The sequence below is a fragment of the Thermomyces lanuginosus genome (genome assembly GCF_041956635.1).
Source record: "Thermomyces lanuginosus strain ATCC 200065 unplaced genomic scaffold VTN49scaffold_27, whole genome shotgun sequence".
NCBI lineage: Eukaryota > Fungi > Ascomycota > Eurotiomycetes > Eurotiales > Trichocomaceae > Thermomyces > Thermomyces lanuginosus.
Genome location: NW_027192361.1, coordinates 380,117 through 403,041, shown reverse-complemented (window position 1 = coordinate 403,041; position 22,925 = coordinate 380,117). Strand labels below are relative to the sequence as shown.

Sequence of the window (22,925 nt, the reverse complement as noted above, 5' to 3'; positions counted from 1 at the left end):
TCGAGCTTTACATTGTTTGCTTTCGACTGAGAGAATAGTACAGCGTTGATCGTGATCGCCTCCTCCTCGAGAGCAGAGTACAAAAGGGTTTCGTCTCATCTCGTTTCTCCCTGCTACGATGTTCAGTTATATTATGTTCTCGTTCATTGTTTTCGAAGAAGCCGCTGCGATCGTTGAGTTGAACTCGAAGTTATGGAGACTCACTATGAGCCTTTCAACCAGAACCTCACCTTCCAGGTCGGCTTGGAAAGCGTCAATATCACCGTAGCCGACCTCAATTCCCTGGTCCAGGAAGGCATCCAAAGCGCAATCGTCTATGGCTCGCAGATTGGCGCCTCCGTCGTGACTCTGCTCATGCTGCTTCTGCTCACACATGGGGAAAAGCGTCGCACCGCGATGTTCTTTTTCAACATGTCTGCCCTGGCGCTGGACGTTGCCCGCGTCATCGGCAGTGTGCTCTTTTTCACCAGCGGCTTCTTCAACCTCTACCGGCTCGTGACGGGCGACTACACCACCGTGCTGCTGTCCGACTACGTCACCTCCATCGCTGCGCACGTCTTCCTCGCGCTCGAGGAGATTTGCATCAATACATCCCTCGTTGTGCAGGTCATGGCGGTCTGCTCGATGCTCCGCCAATTCCACAAAGCGTTGGTCATTGCCGTCTCCATCGTCGTCGCCACTGTGCCCATTGGGTTCCGCTTCGCAACGCTCGTTCTCAACTCAATCTTCACCATGAAGGACCTCGATTTCTCGCCTTACATCTGGCTGCAGAAAGTGAACACCATCACAATCACCGTCGCCATTTGCTTCTTTTCCGCCATTTTCGTGGCAAAGCTCGGGTACGCCATTTACCGTCGTAGGGCTCTGGGGCTCCAGGGTTTTAGACCGATCCAGGCAATCTTCATCACGGGCTGCCAAACCATGATCGTGCCAGGTATGACTGCGTTAAGCTCCGCTTCTGAATCTGAACTGACTTTAGACAAGCCGTCTTGTCTGTCCTCCAATTCTGCACCGATGTGCCCGTGATCAACACAGCTATCGTTTCCTTCGTCGCTATTTCCCTCCCTCTCTCATCGCTCTGGGCCTCGGCTGCCGTTCCGGGCCAGAACGCTCACCCAGACATGAATGCTTCGAACCAGCAGTCGCTGTGGAAGGTCCTGTCATCGATCCAGTCCACAAAGGACTCCTCCGCAGCATACGAGTCGATGAGCTACTCTCCTCCGCCGTCGCAGCTTCGTGGTTACCCGACAATGCCGACCTTTCAGGAGAACGGTGACAAGGTGCAGCTGCTGTACAGAGGGGCAGACGTAGAGAATGGAGCCAGGACTTTCAGTGCTTCTTCCTAGGCTAGGTCTAGAAACGAACATAAACACAATTTGTTTGTTATTTTAGTACAGTAATCATGCATATAATTGATGAAATAAATCCGTGTCTTCCGTTGTCAATCTATAAAAGGGCCAGGCAATCTGATAAGAGTCTCCGCCAAGAAAGCACGCGGGATGATGACATGCTCCACCACCATCAAGCAGTAGGGCAGACAGTGAACATTCCAGCGCTTCCGACATGGCCTCCGTGCCTCAGACAACGCTAACATGGCTATGGAATGTCTTGAGCAGAGTGAGTTAGAGTGGCTTATCTTGTCGTTGACGTCTGCTAACTCCTCCAGAATCAATACGACCCAAACCAATCCTATCGGGATCCTAATCGAACCTATCACGACGTAGTCCGCGTACTGGCTCAATACCCATCATTTGGTCCAAGAACGGACGTGTACAGTGAGTGTTCTTTTCGACCGACTCTTAATTCCCGGGCTCATCAATCAATTAGCGTACGAGAATGGCTACTCGACGCTCCTCCTCCACCTCGTCGGAACTCTCCCCGTCACCTTTCGCGGGACGTTATACAATTTCCCGCTCGACATCTGGATCCCGCATGCCTATCCTTTCGATCCGCCGATAGTCTACGTGACGCCGACGTCGGATATGGTTGTGCGCGTTGGCCAGCATGTCACTCTGGAGGGCAAAGTATACCATCACTACCTCGCGCATTGGGCGGAGGCTTGGGATGTGAGTCAGCAATTCATTTCGGACCTCATTCATGCAGAGCACTTATTTATTTTGATCAGCGATCGTCGATTATTGATTTGTTGACCGTTCTGCGCGATGTCTTTTCGAAGGAACCCCCGGTCAAGTACAAGCCGCAAAGCACACAAACACTCCGAACACAGCCTACCCGCCCTGCGCAGCCAACGCCGCCTCCAGTGCCGCCACTGCCGGCGGAACTTGCGTCCACACCTGTCTCGCCGCCACAGCAGCGGCCACAGCAACAACAGCAGCGGCAAGAAGCGCCGCCGCAACCTCCAGAGCTACCGCCCAAGCCTGGACAACAATCACCCCAGTCTAGCAGGAGGGAGGTCATAGCTGCCAATGCACCAACTCCTGTGTCTGCGCCGCCCGCTCCGCCATTGCCTCCAAAGGGAGGAGACGGTGGACGGCAGTCATATCACTATCATGCAAATGGATCGGTAGACAGGACCCAGGTTCTGCAGGGACCAACAGTTCAACAACAGGCACCGAGCTATCGACACGACCAGTACCAGAGCCAACACGCCAGACATGCGTCTATGCAATATTCAGCACCTGTGCAATATGCTGCTGGCCATGCTCCTCAACCGGGCCAGGACCCACGATTTCATTACCATCAACATGTCCAGCCACCATATCCATCGAGCCCTCATTCTCCTCCTGCGGGCGTGCAGCACATCCAAAGAACACAACCTGGCCCACCTCCACCTCCCCCTCCACCTCCGCATCTGCATCCGCATCCACCCCAAACAGCAGCGGCGGCAGCACCATCACCACCTGCTACCACACAAGCTCAACCACCAAAGCAAGAAACCCCGGACCTCCTCACATCGCCCTTCGAGCTGGAGCTCCCAGCCATCTCAACTGAACCTCCACCACCTGTCCCGCCAAACCCGGAAAAGGATGCCCTCCTGCAAGCCCTCTCGCAGACGCTAACCGAAACCCTTCAAGCCAACATCGCCCAGTCCCGGTCCGCGCAGGGCCCACTTCAATCGCAGGCACAAGCCCTGCACCGCGCCATGGCCACGTTACAGAACGAAATCAACTCTCTAACGGACTTCCAAAAGACACTGCAGTCCAACATCACAGTCCTGCAGCAGTCCCTCCACCGTGCCGACGCGGTAATCGCGGACGCCCGCTCGCGAATCTCTAACAATAACCCACCGCCATCATCTACTGCCCCTTCATCGCCTACCACGACAGCATCAGCATCAGCACCAGCAGGAGGACAGCAGACCGCTGGCCTCCCTCCCATCGACGAAGTGCTCGTCCCTCCGACCGTCGTCGGGAAGCAGCTGTATGACCTCGTCGCCGAGGAGCGCGGCATCGAGCAGGCCATCTACGCGCTGCAGACGGCGCTGGCCAAGGGCGTCATCACCACGGAGACGTGGTCGAAGCACACGCGGAGTCTGGCCCGGGAGGCGTTTATGAAGAAGGCGTTGATCCGGAAGATTGGGAAGGGAATGGGGTTGGAGTGATTTCCTTCCTCGTACAGTAGTAACATTTGGATATATCACTTTTTTGCATGAGCGCAAATAGATTTCTGCTAGCTTGGTATACGATCTATTCACTCTCTCCAACGCTGACTCCGTAAAGTATGTACATGTACAGCCTGATAAAAGAAAAAAGAAACCCACAGCCAAGACACGCCGAGGGTATAATGACTTAATGACTTGTATGCAAATTCCAACGTAAAGTACTCGTTGTCACATTATGCATCAACCCCCCTTAACATATACACCTGAAATCATGTATCTTCGAACTGAAGAATGGTAATGTCATGCTGTGCTGAACATAAGCCATGATTACCGGTTGAGTTGAACATAGTTGGCTATTCCAGTTAGTAAAACGCAGCCTACTCGAGGATGTGATGAGAGAAATTTTACCTGGGAATTGTCCCTCGCGACCATTCAGCCGCCCAGTCCACCACTCATTGGTGTTGTCGGTGCGCTGGACAACTTCAATGATATCACCCGCGGAGAAGCTCAGATCACCGTGCGCCTGTGCTTCGTAGTCGTACAGTGCCGTGACGGTCTCAACTTGCGGCGCGCTGAGGTGCCCCGGCTTCGGCCGCGGCGGCGGCGGAGCCGGCTTCGCTTTCGCGGCCGCCGCTAACGTGCTGCCACCTGTGCTATTGGCACGGCCGATCCAGGTGCCGGGCGGGGAGTACGGCGGTGGAGGGGAGTCTGCAGAATCCATGGTCTGACGCCGCCCAGCGATGCTGGTTCGCTCTTCGGACGCCAGCTTGTCCTTTTGGCTGCTCGGCGTGAACTTGGAGCCCGGCCGCCGGCCACCCGTCGTTTTGAAGTGGACGATGCTGAGCGCTTCGGCTCGCTGCTGGACGTCCCCGCGCTTGGCTTCAAAGGCCTCTACGATATCACGCGAGAGGTCAAAGTACCCGATGTTGAGACTCTGCATCTTCTCGTGCAGCGTGTAGAAGACGTTTAGCTGCATGTAATAGAAGGACTGAAACAATGGACGAATGAACTCCGCCTCGAGGGCAAACAGCTTCGGTAGTTCCTCCTTGAGGAGTTCGTTGTAGTGATTGTACTCTTGCGTGGCCTGGTCGACATCATTCTCCGCTTTATACAAGGCCCTCTCGTCCTTCAATGATTTTTCCTTCTTCTCCTGCAGCTTTTTGAGCGTTGCGCGGTGGCGGTCATAATCCAACTTCTTATGCTCTCGTTTGACAGCGACCTTGCGGATGATCTTGATGATGTCCAGCAACTGATTGGCCGGGCTGATAATGCGCGTCTCGATCAGTTCCAGTTCCGGTTGCAGCATCTCCTGCAGTTCCCGCACAACGGCCTGATATTCCTCGCACGCTTGTATCCCCTCCGGGCTCCCATCCATCTTGTACGAATTCGGGTCGGAGGCACGACCGGAAATGGGTTTGTACAATTCCGTCATGGCCTTGGAGAATTCTATTTGGTGGTTCAGCATGTCTACGACCAGTTAGCACCATATCCCTCGTTCGATAGTCCCGGACATTCTGACCATTAATGGCAGCAAAGTATTTCTTGGATTCATCGTGTAGCTTTTTGGTCTCCTTCTCCAATTCCTGGAACCGGCGCTCCGCATCCTGATAGACAGGATCCTTTGTATTCTCGCCAATATTGAACTTGGCCTTGAATTGCTGGGGCGCCCGTGCGATCCCCTTCTGTAAGCCTTTCAGACTCATGGTACCGAAATGAACCCCGCAGCGCCTGGTCGAACACGTGGGACTGCACGGAACGGAGGGCGGACGTGGAAATTGTCGTGCACAAGAAAAAGACAATAGTAAAAGGAGAAAAACCTGTCAACCCCAGGAACGAGGTATTATTATGAGAGAGGCGGCCTGTTGTCGGGAATCGTATTGTACGTGCGCCGGTTCCTCCGGGTTTGGTGCGGGAGGCTTACTCGTACGGCTGTTGGTAGAAGTGTGGCTGAGCTATGATTTAATGCCGCCCACTTCCACTGCCAGGCAGCAGCAAGGCTCAAGCGTGACCGTCGGGATGTGAAGATGTGAGTATTTAAGGCAAGCTGGCTGATAGAACTCTCTGCAGCACTCTTCTTGTCATGTAGCACAAGCTACAATTGTGAGGCCGTTGGTGAGGAAAGAACACCGACAAAAGAAAGTGGCACAGTCACCTACTTATCTTGGTACTAAATTCGTAGTTTAGTCCTATATAGGCATGGCTGTATGACGCGTACACGTGATCCAGTTCAGCCACTCTCAGCCACAGGAGATCGCCGATCTGTTTACTCCGTAGGTATAGATCGATCTGATCTACTCCGTACCTGTTCATGACTTTGTGTAAAATCGGAGCATCGCAACCAAGTCCTGGAATTATTACTGCCCGTAAAGGCGAGCTAGGACATCCTCAAGCCATGATTACTAACTATTAATATACACAAGTTACTATTGATTTGGGAAGCTTTCATCCTGGACGCTACAAAAACTACAGGAAGAAAATCAACATGCACTTCAACTTGAACCTTTTGAAATTTCTTGTCCCGGCTTTGCCAGATTGTGAAGTACCCAGTCGCGTTTATATCGCTTAGGCAACGCAAGATAGACGTTGCAGTTCCACGAGTCATTAAAGAGATCAAGAACAGGATGAATCCTGTTGTACGGAATCTGGCCATTCTCATCCCTCCAATCGTCAGGTAATATCTCTTCATGTTCGTTCATGAACGTTCTCACGGCTTTCTCTGCAGGACGCATGAGTATGTCCGCAACGACGGCATTTGATTGAGACATTGAGTCGACAAGGCGTTGAATACTCTCTGCGAGTGCTTTTGCATCGATTGTAGCAGCCCTTTTTGCGTTTGAATCAGTCTGTTCATTGAAGGCAGGGGCAGGACTCGGCGACAGATTGTCTTCATCGGTAGGTGTCATCAGGCGGTTGATCCCCTTTGCATATCTTCCAGCACTGTCCTTGTCGTCCAGCAATATTTCCAATTGTGGCCGAAATGTCGGCCCATGGAAACGAAAGCAAAGCATCTCTGGGTTTTCACGATAGTATGCATCCGCAGCGGCCTCGTCCGTCACATACGTCTCCAGGTTCTCGTCCCACGCCCAGCCGAGTACCTGGCTCCGATGTTTCGCCCAGAGTGCCCAGTTCCGCTTGAACCGTCTCCATCGGTTGTCGCAGATTTCCCGATTGATTGGTTGGCTTGTGACACTCTGAACTGCCTTGATGGCGCGTTCCCAAGCGGGCCCTCTGAAGTTTCCCACGTCGCTTCCTTCCAAGCCTTCCTGTTTTGCGACTAAGAGGGTCTCAATCAATGCATTCTCCATTGGTGTTGTCCACACGGTACGGCCTGATCGACTGCGTTTCCTTTGCACATCTTCCCTGTCCGGAGCCGCAGCAGCATGTGGATTGTTGACTGTGTCAGACGCTGTCGAGTGGAATGATTGGGAAGGTCCTGCTGAACGTGGACTGTGTCCCATCTCTGTCGCACAGGAAAGGCCGTTGAGTCTGAGTACACAAAACGTTAGTAAAGTCTTCGGACGGGGCCACGCCTATGTTAAATATCTTTTTTAACTAGGATGTTCGTCTACAGCTTGTCGCGAGCTTTCCTTTTCAGCACCCAGCAAAGCTCTCATCAGAACGTACGAGTATTGATGCTTTCGTTACGGTGTGCACACACTACTAAACCTCATCAAGCCTAGCTCGACCGTCAGGCCAGTTATTGACTGCAAATCAGCCAAGATAAACGAAGATCATGCAGAGATCGCCGATGATCGTCCCGAATCCAGACTAGCGGCTTCAACTAAACTCCTCGTATTGAAACGACGACCATCATCGCTCGGTAAAAATTCCTTTTCTTTTCTTCTTCTCTCTGTTCAGCCATTCGGCTAGTTTGTTAGGCTCGTTTATTAACTTATTGGGGTTTGACGGCGTAAACCTAGCGTGATTAACCGAGCCTTTCCCGACATTTCCGTCAAGCCGTTCTTCCTGCGCTTTGCTGTTCAAAGTAGTCAAGTAGTTGGGAGACTCCGCAGGGAAAAAAAAAAAAGGCCCTACGGAACAGCTAGGAACCTTGAGAGTTAACAAACTTCATTGCTTTGACCTACCAGTATCCCGTGCAAGAGTTCCCATAGGGAATTGACTTGTGACCAACCTACCACTTGAACTTGGGGAGTGTCCACTTCAGGATTGCTCTGGGTTTCTTGTCTGCTACTTGTGTGATGATCTTCCTACTATGTACTACAAAATCATGGAACAGATCAGAAGTCGGAACCAAATTTGAGCCGTGTTCCCCTCGTCAGTGCTAAACTAGTCGTGGTTTAGCTAACAGTCCCACAAGAAGAATAGACTGATCATTTTGGTCGGGAACGGATTGCCAGTGTACGAGTCTCTCTACCTTGTCCAAACCCTAAGCCCGTTACTCTCCTGTACAAAAGTACAGTATCCGTGCTCCGACAAATGTGACAGGTAGATTGAGAGCGACTTCCGAGAGAAAGTCTGGACTCTGTAGCTGGCCCTGCTTGATAATTTGTATGAAAAAAAAAAAATATCTGTCTTGCAATAGTTACTTGTATTCGTCTGACTGCATTCATCAGTTCGGATGTAGCTGTTGTCGATCCCATCCGGAAACAATAACGAGAATCAATAACAAGGTCATTCTATCCACATTGGTAACGTCAAATCGGGCCATGCTCCAGACTGAATGCTCTATCCACATGATGAGGAAATGGATGATAAAAAGACAAGCACGAAAAGAGGTACAAGAATAATAACTAGGTAGGAGGGTACCCATAAATCCAGTAGCCAAAACGGATGTTACCCATCATCAGTCTCTAGACGGGAACAAAGCGATCAAAGGTATCTCGGTGACAGGCAGATCGGATCAAGAACAGCAGCAAGATATGTACTGCATCGAAGGACATTGCGACATCGGAACATGGTTCGTGCGTTGCGGTCGAGGCGGATTAGAACGGGAAGCCCTGGAATTGCGCTCCCCGCGCGCCGCCAAACGGATTGCCGCCGGCATGGGCAAAGCCGGCGCCGCCGTTCATCATGTTGAACAGGATGTTCGGGTCGATGTTGATGTTCGCGCCGTGCATGCCGCCCATTCCGCCCATGCCACCCATGCCGCCGAACGGGTTGCCTCGGCCGAACATCTCGGATGGGTCGAGAAGATCGTCGCCGTTGTCGTAAGCAGCGCGTTTTCTACAAGTTACTACGTTAGCTAATGCCAAAATATACGTTGCCGGTAGAATGGAGACATACTGAGGATCGATCAGCGTCTCGTAGGCTTCGCCAATCTCTTTGAACTTCTCGTCGTTGCCCGCCTCCGGGTTCTTGTCCGGGTGATACTTGATCGCCATCTTTCGGTACGCCTTCTTGATTTCCTGCTCGCTGGCATCCTTGCTGACTCCCAGGATCTTGTAGTAGTCTTTTCGTTTGCTCTTCTTCAGCTCAAACTCTGCATGGCGGATATCCTCCTGGATCCGTGGCTCGGACGGGTTGGCTTCTGCCACGGCCTTGTAGTCCCGAACGGCCTCTTCCCATTGACCAGAGGCGCCGTACGCCTTGGCGCGGATCTTTTTGGCTTTTACGTAACCCGGGTCCAACTTTAGGGCCTCCGTGCAGTCTTGAATGGCTTGTTCATAATTCTTCAGAGCTATTTGCGCTTGCGCGCGATTCTGGAGAATTTTAGAATTGGCATCCTTGTTGTCCGGGTCGATCTGTAGCGCCTCCGTGTACAATTCCACGGCTCGCTGATAGTTCTTGGCCTTGAACGCTGAATTTCCTTCTTCTTTGGTTCTTAGGAGCTTCTGCACGACTCGAAGCAGCTTGAAAGCCGGCTTGAAATCCGGGTCAAGGCTTAGCGTCATTCGGAGGTACTTCATCGCCTGGTCATTATCACCCTGACCGTAGTACGCACGAGCTCGGAGAAGAAGAGCATCCGGATCTTGATTGTTTTCCCGTAGTAGTGAGATGGCAATGTCATGGGCCTTGCCGTATCCGTTCTCATTGGCCATTCGTAGCTGGGCCTCTCCCTGCATGAGCACCCACTTGCGCGGCGTCTTGACGCCGGGTCCCAACATCTGTCGAGCCTGCTCCAGCGGGTATAGCACCATAGAGCCCCCCTTGCCCTCGTTTAGCGTCGCCTCGGCCTGAGTGATGTAGCGCAGCATCGTTTCGGCCGTCTGCCGATCCTTTGCGGACGCAGGAGGCTGCATCTGGGAAAACACCTCTAAAGCCTCCGCCGGCCGTCCGAGGCTGGTAAGAATCCGCGCGAGACGGTGCTGGACCTTTGCATTGCCCGGGTCCAGTTCCAGCGCCCGCTCTGCATCTTGTAAGGCTTCGAGGTAACGATGTGATGAGAGGTAGGCCGCACAGCGGTTGGAGAGAAAAGCAGGAGAATCTGGATTCACTTCGAGGGCTGAACAAAACGAAAAAAATCATCCATTAGCAACCGCTACCAGCGGTCGACAGCGGTTGCTCTCACCTTTATTATATTCTTGAATGGCGCGCTCATAGTCTCCCGCCTTGTAGAACTTGTTGCCGGCGAGCTTGAAGGCTTCGCCGGGGTCGGTCTGCGGCGGAGGAGATCGATGTGGTGGAGGGGTTGGGTTGCGCTGACCCTCATGGGCTTCCTGCGTGCCGTTTACCACGGCGGGTGAGGGTTGCTGATCGGGCATGGCGGGTGATGACGGGCGCTCGTTGTCGAGGTCCATGGGCACCGGAGCGCCATCTTCCCTAGCAGCGGCCATGGCGGACAAACGTCGACGGAGCTCGTCCGGCGGAAGATTCAGAGGATGCGAATCACGATCGCGCTTGTGCGCGCGGCCGGAGAAAAAATTGCTGTGCTTGGATGGGAATGAGGAGGAGCGACTGTGCTTGGGCGAATGATGCAAGTCCCGATGCGAAAGAGAGGATTTGATCGAAGACTTGCGCGGCGAAGAGGAGGAAGAAGAGATCGGAGATGGAGAGGCGCGAGGGGGTGCGCTGAGGGGAGGAGCGTCGGGAATGTCGCGGTGAACGTCTCTCCGAGACTCGCGTCGCCGCGAGGATTGGCTGCTGTCCTGCAAGTCTTTGTCCTTAACCCGGGGCTTGTCTTTTTTAAATTTTTCCCTATCCTTTTCTCTTTCCCTTTCCTTTTCAGAAGATTTTGTGAAGAGCGAAGAGAGGACCATTGGTGGTGGGAGCCAGTAAAATCGAACTACGACGAAAGCGGTAGAACGTCAGGTGTTGGAATTCTCGTAAATTTTTTTTTTTTTCTTCTCTCTTCTTCACTCCCTCACTCACAGTATGGGAGGTCCCTTTCTGCTGCTCACCCAGCAATGAGCCACGGCCAAAAATTGTTCAGCAAGACGGAGCGAAATTCATCCTCGACAGAAAAGAAATCTTTTAGAGGTTGTAGTCATAATTAAGAATAAAAATCCTGCGGGGCTAAAGTGCAGTCAAGCACGCCGTCAACAGTGGAGTCCCATTCGGACAGGACCAAGGCGATCAGCTTGAATTGAAGAGAAACACACAGAATATAATGGTCTACCCAGCCACCGGGATCAACCCCAATGCTCGAATCAGGCCTTGGGGGTTCGGATTAGGCTGATTGGTGTTGCTCAATGCTGCCGGTCTTATCCAACAATCTTCCGATTCTGCTCGGAGCCAGCATGATGACTTGAGGCTCTCAATCTCGAACAATTTGAGCCATGAGCATAGTTATATCTTGTTCGAGGACAAGAAGACAAGATTTCGGAAGGGTACAGAAGGGATCCGGTGAGTTTGTGTCGCCTACTAGAGCGTAACCATAGCAGCATACGACGGAGCTTCGGCCTAATCCAGGTGGTTGGGAATTGGGAACCAAAAGGCGCCAAAGCACACCTCGATTGGTGCCTTTGGTCTCCACTAACGTCTTCCCATCGGCTTGACTTGATCAGATTCCCCGAATTTATTCGCTCTGAGCAATGCGAAAGGCTCCCACTTTTACGGACTTTGCTTTCCGTGGAGATGAAGATGCATCACCGACTCGGCCAATGCTTCGAGCAGACAGCAACCGAAGGGAACGAGAGCACACAGCTTGGCGGAGCGGAGGGCTTGCAGTGGCCAATCTGATCTCATCTCCTAAGCCTAAGATGGCGCGTGCGGCGGTAGGTCGATGTGCCTTGACTATTTTGTCAGCACCATCACAAATCACAATGTGACGAATCGCCGCAAGAACTCTCGACTCCTCCGCCAGGATCATGATTCGGAAGTACCAAGTGCTTTTCAAAGGCTTTCTGAAGTAGAGCTAGCTACCAGGATGTAATGTATCGGAATGGCCTTTTATCCCGAAGGCAAAATTGAAATCTTTGCGAAGCGGAGAGAGCACAGGAGCGGTCGGGATGGGACTCAGGACTTGAGTGCGAGCACTCGTGCTCCGCCTCGATTAGCCTCTCGGCTGGCACTAACCTTGTGGAAGCCGTTCAGACAGTGCATCGTCGGCTTCATTTCTTGTTTTCTACCTGAGGCCACGCCTTGCTGCACGGTGACGCTGTCTTGATTTTGAATTCGAGACCCCTGGGAAATAATAGAAGTGGCCTCGATCTCATCTGAATGCCATTCTGCATTGATTTGGCTCTTTGAATGCACATTCTAGTGTAAATCCAAATCCTGCACGTCGGATTCCTGCATGAACAGAGGAACATCGGTATTCCGTAGGCGAAAACAACATTGCCTGGAAGCCGATGACTTGTCAGATCAGAGTACAGGATATGCACAGCCTGGTCAGGAAAGGCAGTTACTATATCGAGAAAGCTTGTTGTCTCCGGATCACCGGGACTCAACCAGTGAACCGTGGACCTGTGTGGGGCATTAGACCACGCGGGGACTCCAAAAGAACATGAGAATGAATGCCAGTTGACAGTCTGATTAGAGAGACAATCGTGATCAGTCATGGTGAAAGGTTCAATATTCATGGTCGTATCACGTCGTTGTCTATCGGTGAATTACACAAGTTCCGAACCCACATGCAACCAAACCCGCCCCAGACCACCCAGAACAATGAACACAAAGGGTATCACCAAGACAATCAAAGAGAACAATGATCATGATCCAATCTTTCGTTTCTTCGAATGCTGATAACAATGCCGGAACCAGGTGGTGCCCTGCTTCTTGCTGCTGACCAGCGGAATCCAATTTCCGCAGCGGCCACAGAGTCCCTCCCAAATGTCCGGATTTCCTTCCATCCTCCGCGTTTGCTGCGGAAGGTCGAATGCTCGTCCCGTGGCGGCGCACACCCCGTGTGAGAAGCTCTTGTCGTACCAAAATGCAGAGTTCTTCAGCAGCAGCCATCGACCAGGTTTGCAAATACCACACCATCCTTCCCGCTTGGATCCGTGGCCGCGCACCCATTTGGGCGTGTAGAGGTCATCTTCGAAGCGAAGTTCCTGCTTCCGTGGGATCAACGCTGCGTCTTCCACCTCCATGTCCTCTTGTGGCGGATTGCTTTGCTTCTCCTTCAACGGGGCCAGGAGATCCGGCGGTTCCGATGAGCCGGAATATCCGTGAAGGAACCGTCCTCCGCTGCGGACCGTGCCGATGACGTCCTGCACCGGAAACGGCCCCGCAGGATTCAGACTGGCGGGTATTGAGAACACGTCTTCAGTGCACGCATCTCTCGGCGCAGATTGCAGCACCGGAGCTTTCAGGGTGAGAGTCGACGACACGGCGCTTGTCGTGGGCAGGGATGATGGTTCAGAAAAGCTGGGCATACTGCTCGATTGGGACGCCTTGGAGCTTTCTGGCAGCTCGAGAGACGTTTGGTCGACGGTGGACGCGCACTCGGACTCGTCAAACCGTCGCTTGCGTGGATTCTCCGTGCCGCAAGGGGCCGGCCCCTTATTCGACACAGAGGAAAGCTCGTTGAGTGGATGCGCGCTTTTGCTCGAGTCCGGCTGCGAACTGCTGACTGACGAAATAGGAGTGGTGTTTGAAGACATTAAGGAAAGCGTGCTATCCGGCGAATATTCAGAGAAGGTGTTTGAGTCTGATTCGGGATATGGCGGCAGCTGCTCGAATCCCGCGAGGAGCGCCTGATTATTATTATTATTATTGTTGTCGTATGGGAAAAGTTGCATTGTAGGATCCGACTCGGCAAAGCCATAATTCCACGAGAGCATGTTTGGATCAAACTCTGGAACCCAAGATCCCGTCCCCGCAGCGATGGCAGAAGTGTCCTGCTGAACAGCAGGAGCAGACCAGTACCCGGACGGAAGCCCGTTCACGCCCGTGGTGTTGGTGCATGCCGGATCCATCACCGGGGGATTGCTCTGATGAGGACGCATGCTGCCGGGATGCATTGCCGCCGGCGGCAGAGGGCGCCGCAGAAGCGGCACGTCATGGCGCACTCGAGGAGCATAAAACGATGACAATGGGGGATGGAATCCTGGTGGCCGGATGCGAATTCCCAGAGTCTCCAACGTGGCTAACGTCGACAGCTTTCTCTTGTGCTCCTTCTTCGGGGACTGATTATTTCCAGGCTCTGTTGTCGTGGCCATTTCTTTTCGGTGACGCGCCCACTGGCACTGAGATGGCTGCAAAGACTTGCAGGCAGAATCTGGACGGCGAACGCAAGAGACAAGACTGAGATGAATCTCTCTATCCACGAGAGTTCAAGAATAGAAGAAACGATCTTGAGCCGCACGAAAAACGCCCACGCGGCGATCTCTACATATAGATCTCACTATTGTCCCGGAGTTTCCATTGCCGTCTCATAGTTCTTTTTCGCTTAGCCTGGGATCCCGCGGAGGGCCAATGGTATCCGGTGCCAAAACTTCGACCTACACGCCACAGGCATCGTGGTCGGTTTCGGCTTGGGACGGAGAATTCCCTGAACAGAAAGGTTTCGGATCGCGAAAGCTCACGGGCTAACGGTGCCAATCCTACGAGCTAGTCGGAGCTGGCTGTATCTGGTATGGTTAGTGCCGCCGCCTTGGACTAGCGGCTACTGCGAGGTTCCGGGTACGAGGAGTAGTAGTACGAGTACATGTTCTCGAACTTTGCCCGGAGAATTGTCAACAGCTCAGCTCTTCTCACATGGCAACATCAATACTACGTTCTTTCTACATTGTTTGAGATGCGATTTTTGTTGATTGTACTCTGAGCCGTGCTCTTTCACCGTGCCGATCCATTGTGCGTAATACATACATCCGGTGTGGACAGGAAGAGCAAAAAGAGGGGCAGGAGTCGAGTCTTGGACGTTCGCACAGACCACGGGTTCACTCTCTTGTCATGTCCTCCGTACCGGTACATAGCAGCGACAGCCAACCGGTCTCCAACCCGCCGGTCAACAGACTCGAAACGTCTCCAAAAAAGAGAATCTGCATCCTCCATGAATCCATACACTGCCAAAAGGCGTGACTTCATCACGAGGACCCTATCCGAAGCTCTGTCTCAACAGTCGGCCCCGTCTCATCTGGAAACGTTCCTCTGACAGGCCTCAAACAACCGACCATCAAAAAGGGGAAAGCGACCGTTTCTTGGAATCTCAAATCTGTTTAGGGCTAACCACTTTCCGGTTAAACCCGGAGGCTTGGCGCTGTCAACTTGACGTCAAAAAGAAGGCCAAATCCGGTATAGTTCGGAGTTTGGGCCAATGGCGGATGTCCTCTTGCGTCTCGGGGAATTTTAGAGTTTTCCAAGACGGAACGTGTGCCTGGCTAAAGCGGTGGTGGATCTGATCTTTCCCTCAAGGGGCTGCCTGGGGTTAGGAAATTTCTTTTGCACCCAGCAGGTTAACTGAACTATTTCTTTTCCAAACAGGCTGGGCGACTCGCTAAACTTCCTGTTCCAGGTCGAAGTGACAATTAACTTAATCCTATTTTTCAAGAGTAGTTACTGTGTTGGTTCTAGCTCTGACACAATTCTCCAACTGTTGGAGACTCGGAGGTCTTGGAGACACCTAGGGACTCGGGGGCACAACTCGGATGGGTAAGCACTCATACTCTTCCTGGTTTGGCCAGGAGTTTAACGGGGACTGAGTTAAGAGGCAAACCTGTCAAATTCTCTACCCCATACTAAGACTATTTACTCTATCAAGTAGACAGATTTAAACGGTGGCTGATGGGGGGGCCGGCCGATGGCTTGATGGATCGGTGGGACTCCTAGAGTGACAGAGCCGATAGCTCATACACAGGCTTTTCTCGAACACTTTTGACTTGACTTGCCCCAGAGCTTGGGATGTGTCGATCGTAAACCGTTCAAGCCGCTCCAAGCGACACAAGGAGTTGAACAGACAGGTCAGAACTTTATTCCTCGGTTACTTATCGATGGTCATGTGTCCGTGAAAAAGCACTTCGTGCTCTGACCAAAAAAAAAAAACCCCAGGGTACCCTACAGCGCCTAAGGGACAACTACCGAGCTACTACTCTCACCCAGAAGTAGGGACAAGCCTCCTGCCGAGACCCTAACGAGCCCTTGGAGGTTTTATGGCATTGCCCAAGAGCTCCGAGGCGAGCCGGACGAGTAATGTAGTTGGCACAAATAGCGCCGACAAGCTGCAAGATAGAGACATAAAACTTGGGCTATGTAATATACCCAATACTCAAAATGATGTATGATGTATGTATAAGTAGCCAACTCAACCAATAACTATGTGCTCCATACGGGGTTTACGGGGTAAATTGAGCCTCATGATGAGCCAGATGAGCTCATAAAGGTTCATATCGACATTGGACACATCCTTGCGTGCTCAGCTATCCCAATCAACCTTGTGACAAATTCCAGGAACCCTGGCGAAATAGTCAGAGTATGCGAGGAGAAGCCCCGATTCAGCTCCGTGGGCGTGAGCTCTCAATGGACATGACCTTACGAAATCGCGGATCGCTGTATATTGCTTGCAAATGCCAAGCTGTTCTCTTGACGAGGGAGGGAAGGGGCAAGCTGGGCTACTTTACTGGTGTAAGCTGCATTCCTTGCCTGCCTTTTCGTCAGGTATCGGGTAATGCGAGCAATTGATTAATTGCTTTCATCGTTTGTATTTTCTTGCATGTGCTTATTGGCTTGCGTATATCTCTTGTCAAATTGCGGTTCTATGGCCAGTTTGCTGGGGAGTCGTTCATCGTTCCATATAAATACTGGAATGATGATGCCCACATGGCCAGAAGAACCAAGCAGGTCAGCGAGTCAGATTGTTTGAATACTCGCGTATGTGCCATAACCTGCGCAAACCCACCAAGCATGATGCCGTGCCACGTGCTCTTTGCGTGGAAAGTTTCTTTGTCTTGACATGCTCTATCCAGAGTTTGATCCCGTGTCGACTCGGTATGGCTCGTGCAATTCTCGGAAAGATACCATACAAGTCAACGTTCTCGTACGACTCGAGTGAATCGATGCATTGATGCACCATCAATATGTCCAATGGTTGCCCCTGTGAATGATATAAAATAGTGGGATGGGACTGGATTCCAAAGGTTCTCCTATTGACCACGACCAATCCGCTCGCTAATTCCCCATTGCCCAGGATGACCTGGACAAGTCACATCCGTGACAATAGTTCGGTTAACTGTCCCTCAGGACCCTGCTCAAAGTTGGTATGAACCCGTTCAAAAGAAATCTGTGCCCAGCGGGTTGAGCTCACAAAGAGGATTCGGAATATTCCGCTTGGGATGCAAGGGGTGACCTGTCAATTATTGCCGTGGACTAGCACGTGGTTGACAGCCACGCTCCTCTCCCATGCATGTAACAAATGCATGCAGTCACTCTACTCAGGAGGTAGTCGTGACATCGAATCTACTAGATGTACCTCTCTCCAGCATCGACATTAAATTACGATGTCATGATTAGATTTACAGAGTGATGGGAATGAGAAGAAGAAAAGAACAAATTTATACAGTCCAAAGAAAGGACAATTATTAAAAGAACAAAATCGGATCTTGCCGGTAGTATTCCCTCACGTACATTGAAGTTATATCACCGAGCACTCCGATTGTGACCGAAAACCCTCACTCTGGACCATCACAAACATCCCGTAACATTGGATCCTGGAAGGAAACACAGCAGATTCCCCTCCAGACGGGTATCACTTGTCGTTACGAGATCATTTAAGCCAGCAGGGCGACAGCAGCGGCAGCACCAGCAACCAGGTAGGAGAAGGAGGCGGTGCTAGCAGCGCCAGTGAAGACAGGCGCCGAGGTCTGAGCCGGCGGCGGAACAACATCACCAGCCGGAGAGCTGGAGCTGTATCCGATTGTCAGTATCGGGATCTTGCAACGTCTTCGGAAGTGGAACCTACCCAGGCGCGCCAGGGCCCGGAATCTGGCCAGTGGGAGCCGGGTTGCCAGGAGCGGAAGTGGGGGTGATGGTGATGGTGGACAGGGTGGTGGTCGGGATGCAGGTCTCAATGGTGATCACACTGGTGGTGACATCGTCCTGCGGGATCGGGTAGGGAGCCGGCTGCGAGGGCTGGGGAGCAGGGTTGCCCGCGCCCGGAGCGCTAGACACGACCGGGGCCGAGACGGACTCCGCCGGCGGAGCGGCCGCGCCGGTGGGAACGTTACCGGCAGCCGGGCAGTCGGTCACGGTGGGAGCGCAGGAAGTGATGGTGTGAATATCGTAGGAGGTCACGGTGACATCGGCGGCAGCCGAAGCCAGACCGGCAAGAGCGGCAATCGAAGCAACAGTGAAACGCATTTTGACGGTTGACAAAGTAGAACCGAAAAAAAATCGGGTTTTCGAAGGAGGAAGAAGGCGCGGTGGATTAAGTCGAAAGAGTGTGAGTAGTTGGAGTCGAGCTGAAAAGAGCGGACGGGTTGACCAATGCCACAGGCAAGGCAACAGAAGCAGTCGAAGCGTGAAGACTTGAGGAGAAGAAAGAAGGACTGCTGTTTGGGGGAGACCACGGGCTTTTTTGTAGGGAGGGAAATGAGCCAGGGCCGATCGATTTCAGGGATGAAGTGGGTAGAGCCTAACGCCGAAGGGCCCCCCAAAACTTCCACAACTCTGGCGTGGGCCCGCGACTGGATGGCCCTCCCCATTTCGGCCTCCACTGCAGGATGAGCTATTGGGTTCCTGCCCACCAATGGGCCGTCATTCACCCGGAGACGTGCCATATTAAGCCGCCGCTGGGGAGCGACTGGTGCAATGGCCATCGTTCTGTCGCCAAGCTCATTGGCCCTGCAGGTGTGCGCCGGGTTCCTGACCGTTTCATCTCTCCGCAACAGTGGACCAGTCCGGGCAGCGGTTTGGCTCAGGGGCCCGTGGCCGTGATTGGTGCCGCTGTTCCACCCCGAAAACCCCTCAACGAGGCACAACGATCGCGCGGAGCCACGTTCTCCTGGCGGTGTGTGCCGGGTACGCGTAAGTTCGAACGGGCTGGTCGGGGCGCTTCGCGGTGCTGCGCAGTTTTCAGCATGGTCGCACCGCGGGATGAATGAATGCCGGGCGGAACGACGGCCGAGAATGCATCGCTTGTCGCCTCTGGTTTACAGGAGCAGGTTATTATGATGATGGGCGGTGATTTATCCAGATCAATGTAGTATTGGGGATCTGGTAGTGGTACTGGGTACAAGGATGCGAGGCCCGATTAACTTCCCTGATTGCAACGACGACGCCACACTCGTCGACTCGCCACAGAGTGGTAGTCGCAACAGACTAAAACAATTAGTCTGTTCCAGATCGAGATATTCCAATTTGTTCCAACTGGCTCATCTGCACATCTTCAGGATGGACAGATAAATTACGGGCTGCGGAGGATCATTATTCCAGGGCCGTCCTATTTGCCGATATCGCCCGGATCGAGCGGACGAGCAGGCCATCCCGCAAGCGAGCGGTCGATGCATACCGTACTACATGACCTAATACTCGTGCCATCAGGGTCTTGGGCCAGCGCACTTGCATTCCGCGTAACCACAAGGACTCGTACAAGTCCGCCATAGGAGTGCTCGCAGTTACTCCGACGGATGGGATGACGGGAACAGCCCGTCTCCACGGAAAGGAGTCGAGGGCCGTCCTCGGTTTCTCAATCAGGAGGCGACCGTAGCTTCAAGCCACAAGAATGGACCGACTGTGGCTTTATGTTCTAGAATCGAGGATCAATCAATATTGATAGTTAACCTTTTCCCTGAAGTTCACCCTTCTCCGTACTCGAATGTTTTCGCCTGCGGATTTGGGATACCGGCATGACCTCCGTTGGGGTAAACTATTGTAAACGAACTTCGTCTATGACCCCATCTTTTGCGCCATTGACCGCTAGGACTTTGGGAGCCAAATCTCAGGGGTCATTTGCGGTCGTCCGACTCCGGATAATTGCCGGCAGAGGAGAGAATTGCGATGATCAATCCTCCGTCGCATTCGACAGTCATTGATCTTTCCTCCGTGCACATGGATTTAACCCCATGTTTTGTTGACGTTCTCCGGACATGCTCGTCCGGAGTCACTACTACTAATGCTCTGTCGAGCTTAAGGGTCAGCGACTGATAGGTTATGCAGCCGACCTCTGCCAGAATGGACGACGCGGGTACTGTAGTTGGGAGCCGGGCGATTGCATGTGCCATTTCACTGAAACATCTCCGCCGGCTGGACACCGGTTAACCGGCCGACTCGCGAGTCACGAGTCTCGACAGTCGGCACTCCCCCGTCCAACGGCCCAGGGCTCGAAACGACCTAACCCAGTTGGTCCAAGAATACACGTGACATGACAAATCTTGGTCGACCTGGGTTCCATTGCTGACGTGTGTAAGTCACGTGATGATTAGTCATCGCGCCCATTCTCGGCGGCTCGCCCTCCAGTCATCGCAGAACAAAGACGTTCGAGGACGGTGGGAGGAGCATTTTTGCTTTGATTCGGCATCCGGATTTGCTGCGTTCACGACTCATCGGGTGCAACTGTGAACACAGCCCAAGGCAGACTCGCTGGGCGGCAACGTGGCTGATGATCATCGCCCAGGCAAGCGCCAGAACCTTGGTACTTCAGCCCAGAATCAGCCCGCGATCCGGCTAACGATGCCCCTCCACAACGTTTCTGCGTCGATCGTGCGTCTGTTCTGACATCAGTTTGGTGTTTCTGGGAGAGCATCCTCTGGACTTTGGAGTCATAATGATTTGTCCTCGTAGTCTCGCTGAGCAAATCTGTAGCCCGTCCTTGCATGTAGGGTAGATATGAGGAGTCGGGCCCGGCATTGGTGCATTCATCCCCTCGTTGCTTTTGTTCCTTCAGACGACCCGGGAGCCAACGGCGAACCGCCTGGGATATTTCTTGATCCGGCTGGGCGATTTGATTGTTCTAGGTCCTCGGCGCTTCTCTGTGACAATTCAGCCGCCGACGTGGGTCTCTCTCTGCAACGCCCGCCTCGGTGCTTTCATTCAGTCATTCATTCAATTAGAAGTTACTCGGTTCCAATATTCCAATCTGCATCGCCTCATCTCTTGCATCGCTGGGCCCTCCTCTTGCGTGTCTTCAAGCAAACTGGCACTCGTTTCTACTCTTCCTTCGTTTTGCCTCGGAGTCTCTTGTCTCATTCAGTGCCATCCCCGTCGTGTCTTGTGCGTTTAATCAATTGAGCTCCCTTCCCCCGATTTCTCCCTCGCCGCGGCGCTTCGAAATCTCCCCCTCACCGATAACCCCGACTGCCATCTGTTATCGTCCTTCTTCCGCCTACTCTGGTGGATTTCCTCTCGAAGCGCAGGCCAAGTCTGTTTGGAGAAAAAAAAATATTGAAATCTGGCTGGCTCTCCAGATCCATCACGGCCCCCTTGGCCCTCCCCCGCCATGTCATCACCGGCACCTCTTCTTAAACCTCCCATGCCCAACTCGCGCAACAACGGCGGGCCCCGTCCACCGCGCTTGACGTTGGGCATTCCACCGTCACCGAATGCGCGACCGGTCAACCAGCAAAATGGCGAGCAGTCGTCACAGGCGACACAGGATATTCCCTTGCCGCGGCCCTCTGGTCGTCCTGCCCTGCCGCAGCTCCGAATAGCGACTCCGATGGGCAATCAGCGCACCCCGCATGAAGATTCATTCTATGGGTCGTCAAATTACCCGGTCGCCGGTTCGTCTGATGGCGGCGGGAGTGACCACAGCATCGAAACTAGGTCGACAGCATCGTCGTATTCGGCCCTGTCTTTTGCCATGGGTCTACGACAGCCCGCCGGCGGGACGTCCGATCCATCGTCCACGATCAGCTCCGAAGGTGGCGTTTCGATGGAAAGAGAGGGTAGTGTGAATTCATTGCTTCCAGACTTGGACAAGCTGAGTCTGGAGAAGGGCCGACCGTTGGATGTGGAGGATTTGGACGACGAAGGGTGGCTGGCCGCCAGCGAACAGAAGAAGATCATCGAGCTCGGGAGTCTGGGAGAGGGAACTGGAGGCGCTGTTAGCCGATGCAAGTTGAAGGACGGCAAAACCATTTTTGCATTAAAGGTGTGCAGTGACTTATTACCCTTCAATGCGAGGCACATCTCTGACTGTCTTGTCATTTAGGTCATCACCACAGATCCGAACCCCGAAGTGAAGAAGCAAATAATTCGTGAGCTCAACTTCAACAAGGACTGCGCGTCCGAGTACATCTGCCGATACTACGGCGCATTCATGGACAAGTCAACCGGGACTATCTCCATTGCCATGGAATTTTGCGAGGGAGGTAGCTTAGATAGCATCTACAAAGAAGTCAAGAAGCTCGGCGGCCGAACAGGGGAAAAGGTCCTCGGGAAGATCGCCGAGGGGGTGTTGAATGGCTTGACGTATCTGCACAGCAGAAAGATCATTCACAGAGGTTTGTGACTCCTGCCTTCACCCGGGGCCGTTGAATGGCCACTAACCGATCGACAGACATCAAGCCATCCAACATCCTACTCTGCCGAAATGGACAGGTCAAGCTGTGCGATTTCGGCGTCAGCGGGGAGTTCGGCACCAAGGGCGATGCCAATACCTTTATCGGGACATCGTACTACATGGCCCCCGAGCGGATTACCGGGCAATCGTACACGATCACCTCGGATGTGTGGTCCCTAGGTGTGACCCTGTTGGAGGTCGCCCAGCATCGCTTCCCGTTCCCTGCCGACGGCACGGAGATGCAACCCCGGGCCGGCCTGATCGATCTCCTTACCTACATCGTCCGCCAACCTCTGCCCAAGTTGAAGGACGAGCCGGAGAACAACATCTATTGGTCGGATAATTTCAAGTACTTTATCGATTGCTGGTTCGTACCCTCATCCAGAATCATGGGAGTTTCTCATTCTAACGTTCTATTTAGTCTCGAGAAAGACACCAGCCGTCGAGCGGCCCCATGGCGGATGCTGGAACATCCGTGGATGCTGGACATCAAGAACAAGAAAGTCAACATGGCCAGTTTCGTGAAAAAAGTATGGGGCTGGGATGATTGAATCCGCTCCTCGAAATCTTCTTGAGAATACGGAGTAT

General features: G+C 52.9%; 9 protein-coding genes across 9 annotated transcripts; 4 read left to right on the top strand and 5 right to left on the bottom strand.

Annotated features, from left to right (window-relative positions):
* Positions 1-192: 192 nt before the first annotated feature.
* VTN49DRAFT_2360 (uncharacterized protein) lies at positions 193-1,346 on the top strand (the record flags this gene model as incomplete). Its single annotated transcript, XM_069410077.1, has 2 exons — positions 193-934; positions 985-1,346. The coding sequence occupies 2 exons, from the start codon at positions 193-195 to the stop codon at positions 1,344-1,346; spliced, it is 1,104 nt and encodes a 367-aa protein (XP_069268918.1).
* A 217-nt stretch (positions 1,347-1,563) lies between these two features.
* On the top strand, positions 1,564-3,562 carry VTN49DRAFT_2359 (uncharacterized protein; the record flags this gene model as incomplete). The annotated part of the gene is made up of 4 exons (XM_069410075.1): positions 1,564-1,617; positions 1,667-1,775; positions 1,828-2,066; positions 2,126-3,562. 4 exons carry the CDS (start codon positions 1,564-1,566, stop codon positions 3,560-3,562), a joined length of 1,839 nt encoding a protein of 612 aa, XP_069268917.1.
* Positions 3,563-3,889: 327 nt separating this feature from the next.
* On the bottom strand, positions 3,890-5,265 carry VTN49DRAFT_2358 (uncharacterized protein; the record flags this gene model as incomplete). Its single annotated transcript, XM_069410074.1, has 3 exons — positions 3,890-3,915; positions 3,971-5,029; positions 5,082-5,265. 3 exons carry the CDS (start codon positions 5,263-5,265, stop codon positions 3,890-3,892), a joined length of 1,269 nt encoding a protein of 422 aa, XP_069268916.1.
* Positions 5,266-6,051: 786 nt separating this feature from the next.
* VTN49DRAFT_2357 (uncharacterized protein) lies at positions 6,052-7,020 on the bottom strand (the record flags this gene model as incomplete). The annotated part of the gene is made up of 1 exon (XM_069410073.1): positions 6,052-7,020. The coding sequence occupies one exon, from the start codon at positions 7,018-7,020 to the stop codon at positions 6,052-6,054; it is 969 nt and encodes a 322-aa protein (XP_069268915.1).
* A 1,485-nt stretch (positions 7,021-8,505) lies between these two features.
* VTN49DRAFT_2356 (uncharacterized protein) lies at positions 8,506-10,719 on the bottom strand (the record flags this gene model as incomplete). The annotated part of the gene is made up of 3 exons (XM_069410072.1): positions 8,506-8,746; positions 8,807-9,965; positions 10,032-10,719. The coding sequence occupies 3 exons, from the start codon at positions 10,717-10,719 to the stop codon at positions 8,506-8,508; spliced, it is 2,088 nt and encodes a 695-aa protein (XP_069268914.1).
* A 1,893-nt stretch (positions 10,720-12,612) lies between these two features.
* VTN49DRAFT_2355 (uncharacterized protein) lies at positions 12,613-14,064 on the bottom strand (the record flags this gene model as incomplete). The annotated part of the gene is made up of 1 exon (XM_069410071.1): positions 12,613-14,064. The coding sequence occupies one exon, from the start codon at positions 14,062-14,064 to the stop codon at positions 12,613-12,615; it is 1,452 nt and encodes a 483-aa protein (XP_069268913.1).
* Positions 14,065-17,607: 3,543 nt separating this feature from the next.
* VTN49DRAFT_2354 (uncharacterized protein) lies at positions 17,608-18,196 on the bottom strand (the record flags this gene model as incomplete). The annotated part of the gene is made up of 2 exons (XM_069410070.1): positions 17,608-17,743; positions 17,799-18,196. 2 exons carry the CDS (start codon positions 18,194-18,196, stop codon positions 17,608-17,610), a joined length of 534 nt encoding a protein of 177 aa, XP_069268912.1.
* A 362-nt stretch (positions 18,197-18,558) lies between these two features.
* On the top strand, positions 18,559-20,551 carry VTN49DRAFT_2353 (uncharacterized protein; the record flags this gene model as incomplete). The annotated part of the gene is made up of 2 exons (XM_069410069.1): positions 18,559-18,862; positions 20,451-20,551. 2 exons carry the CDS (start codon positions 18,559-18,561, stop codon positions 20,549-20,551), a joined length of 405 nt encoding a protein of 134 aa, XP_069268911.1.
* A 721-nt stretch (positions 20,552-21,272) lies between these two features.
* On the top strand, positions 21,273-22,888 carry VTN49DRAFT_2352 (uncharacterized protein; the record flags this gene model as incomplete). The annotated part of the gene is made up of 4 exons (XM_069410068.1): positions 21,273-21,926; positions 21,987-22,278; positions 22,335-22,704; positions 22,759-22,888. The coding sequence occupies 4 exons, from the start codon at positions 21,273-21,275 to the stop codon at positions 22,886-22,888; spliced, it is 1,446 nt and encodes a 481-aa protein (XP_069268910.1).
* Between the last annotated feature and the right edge of the window lie 37 nt (positions 22,889-22,925).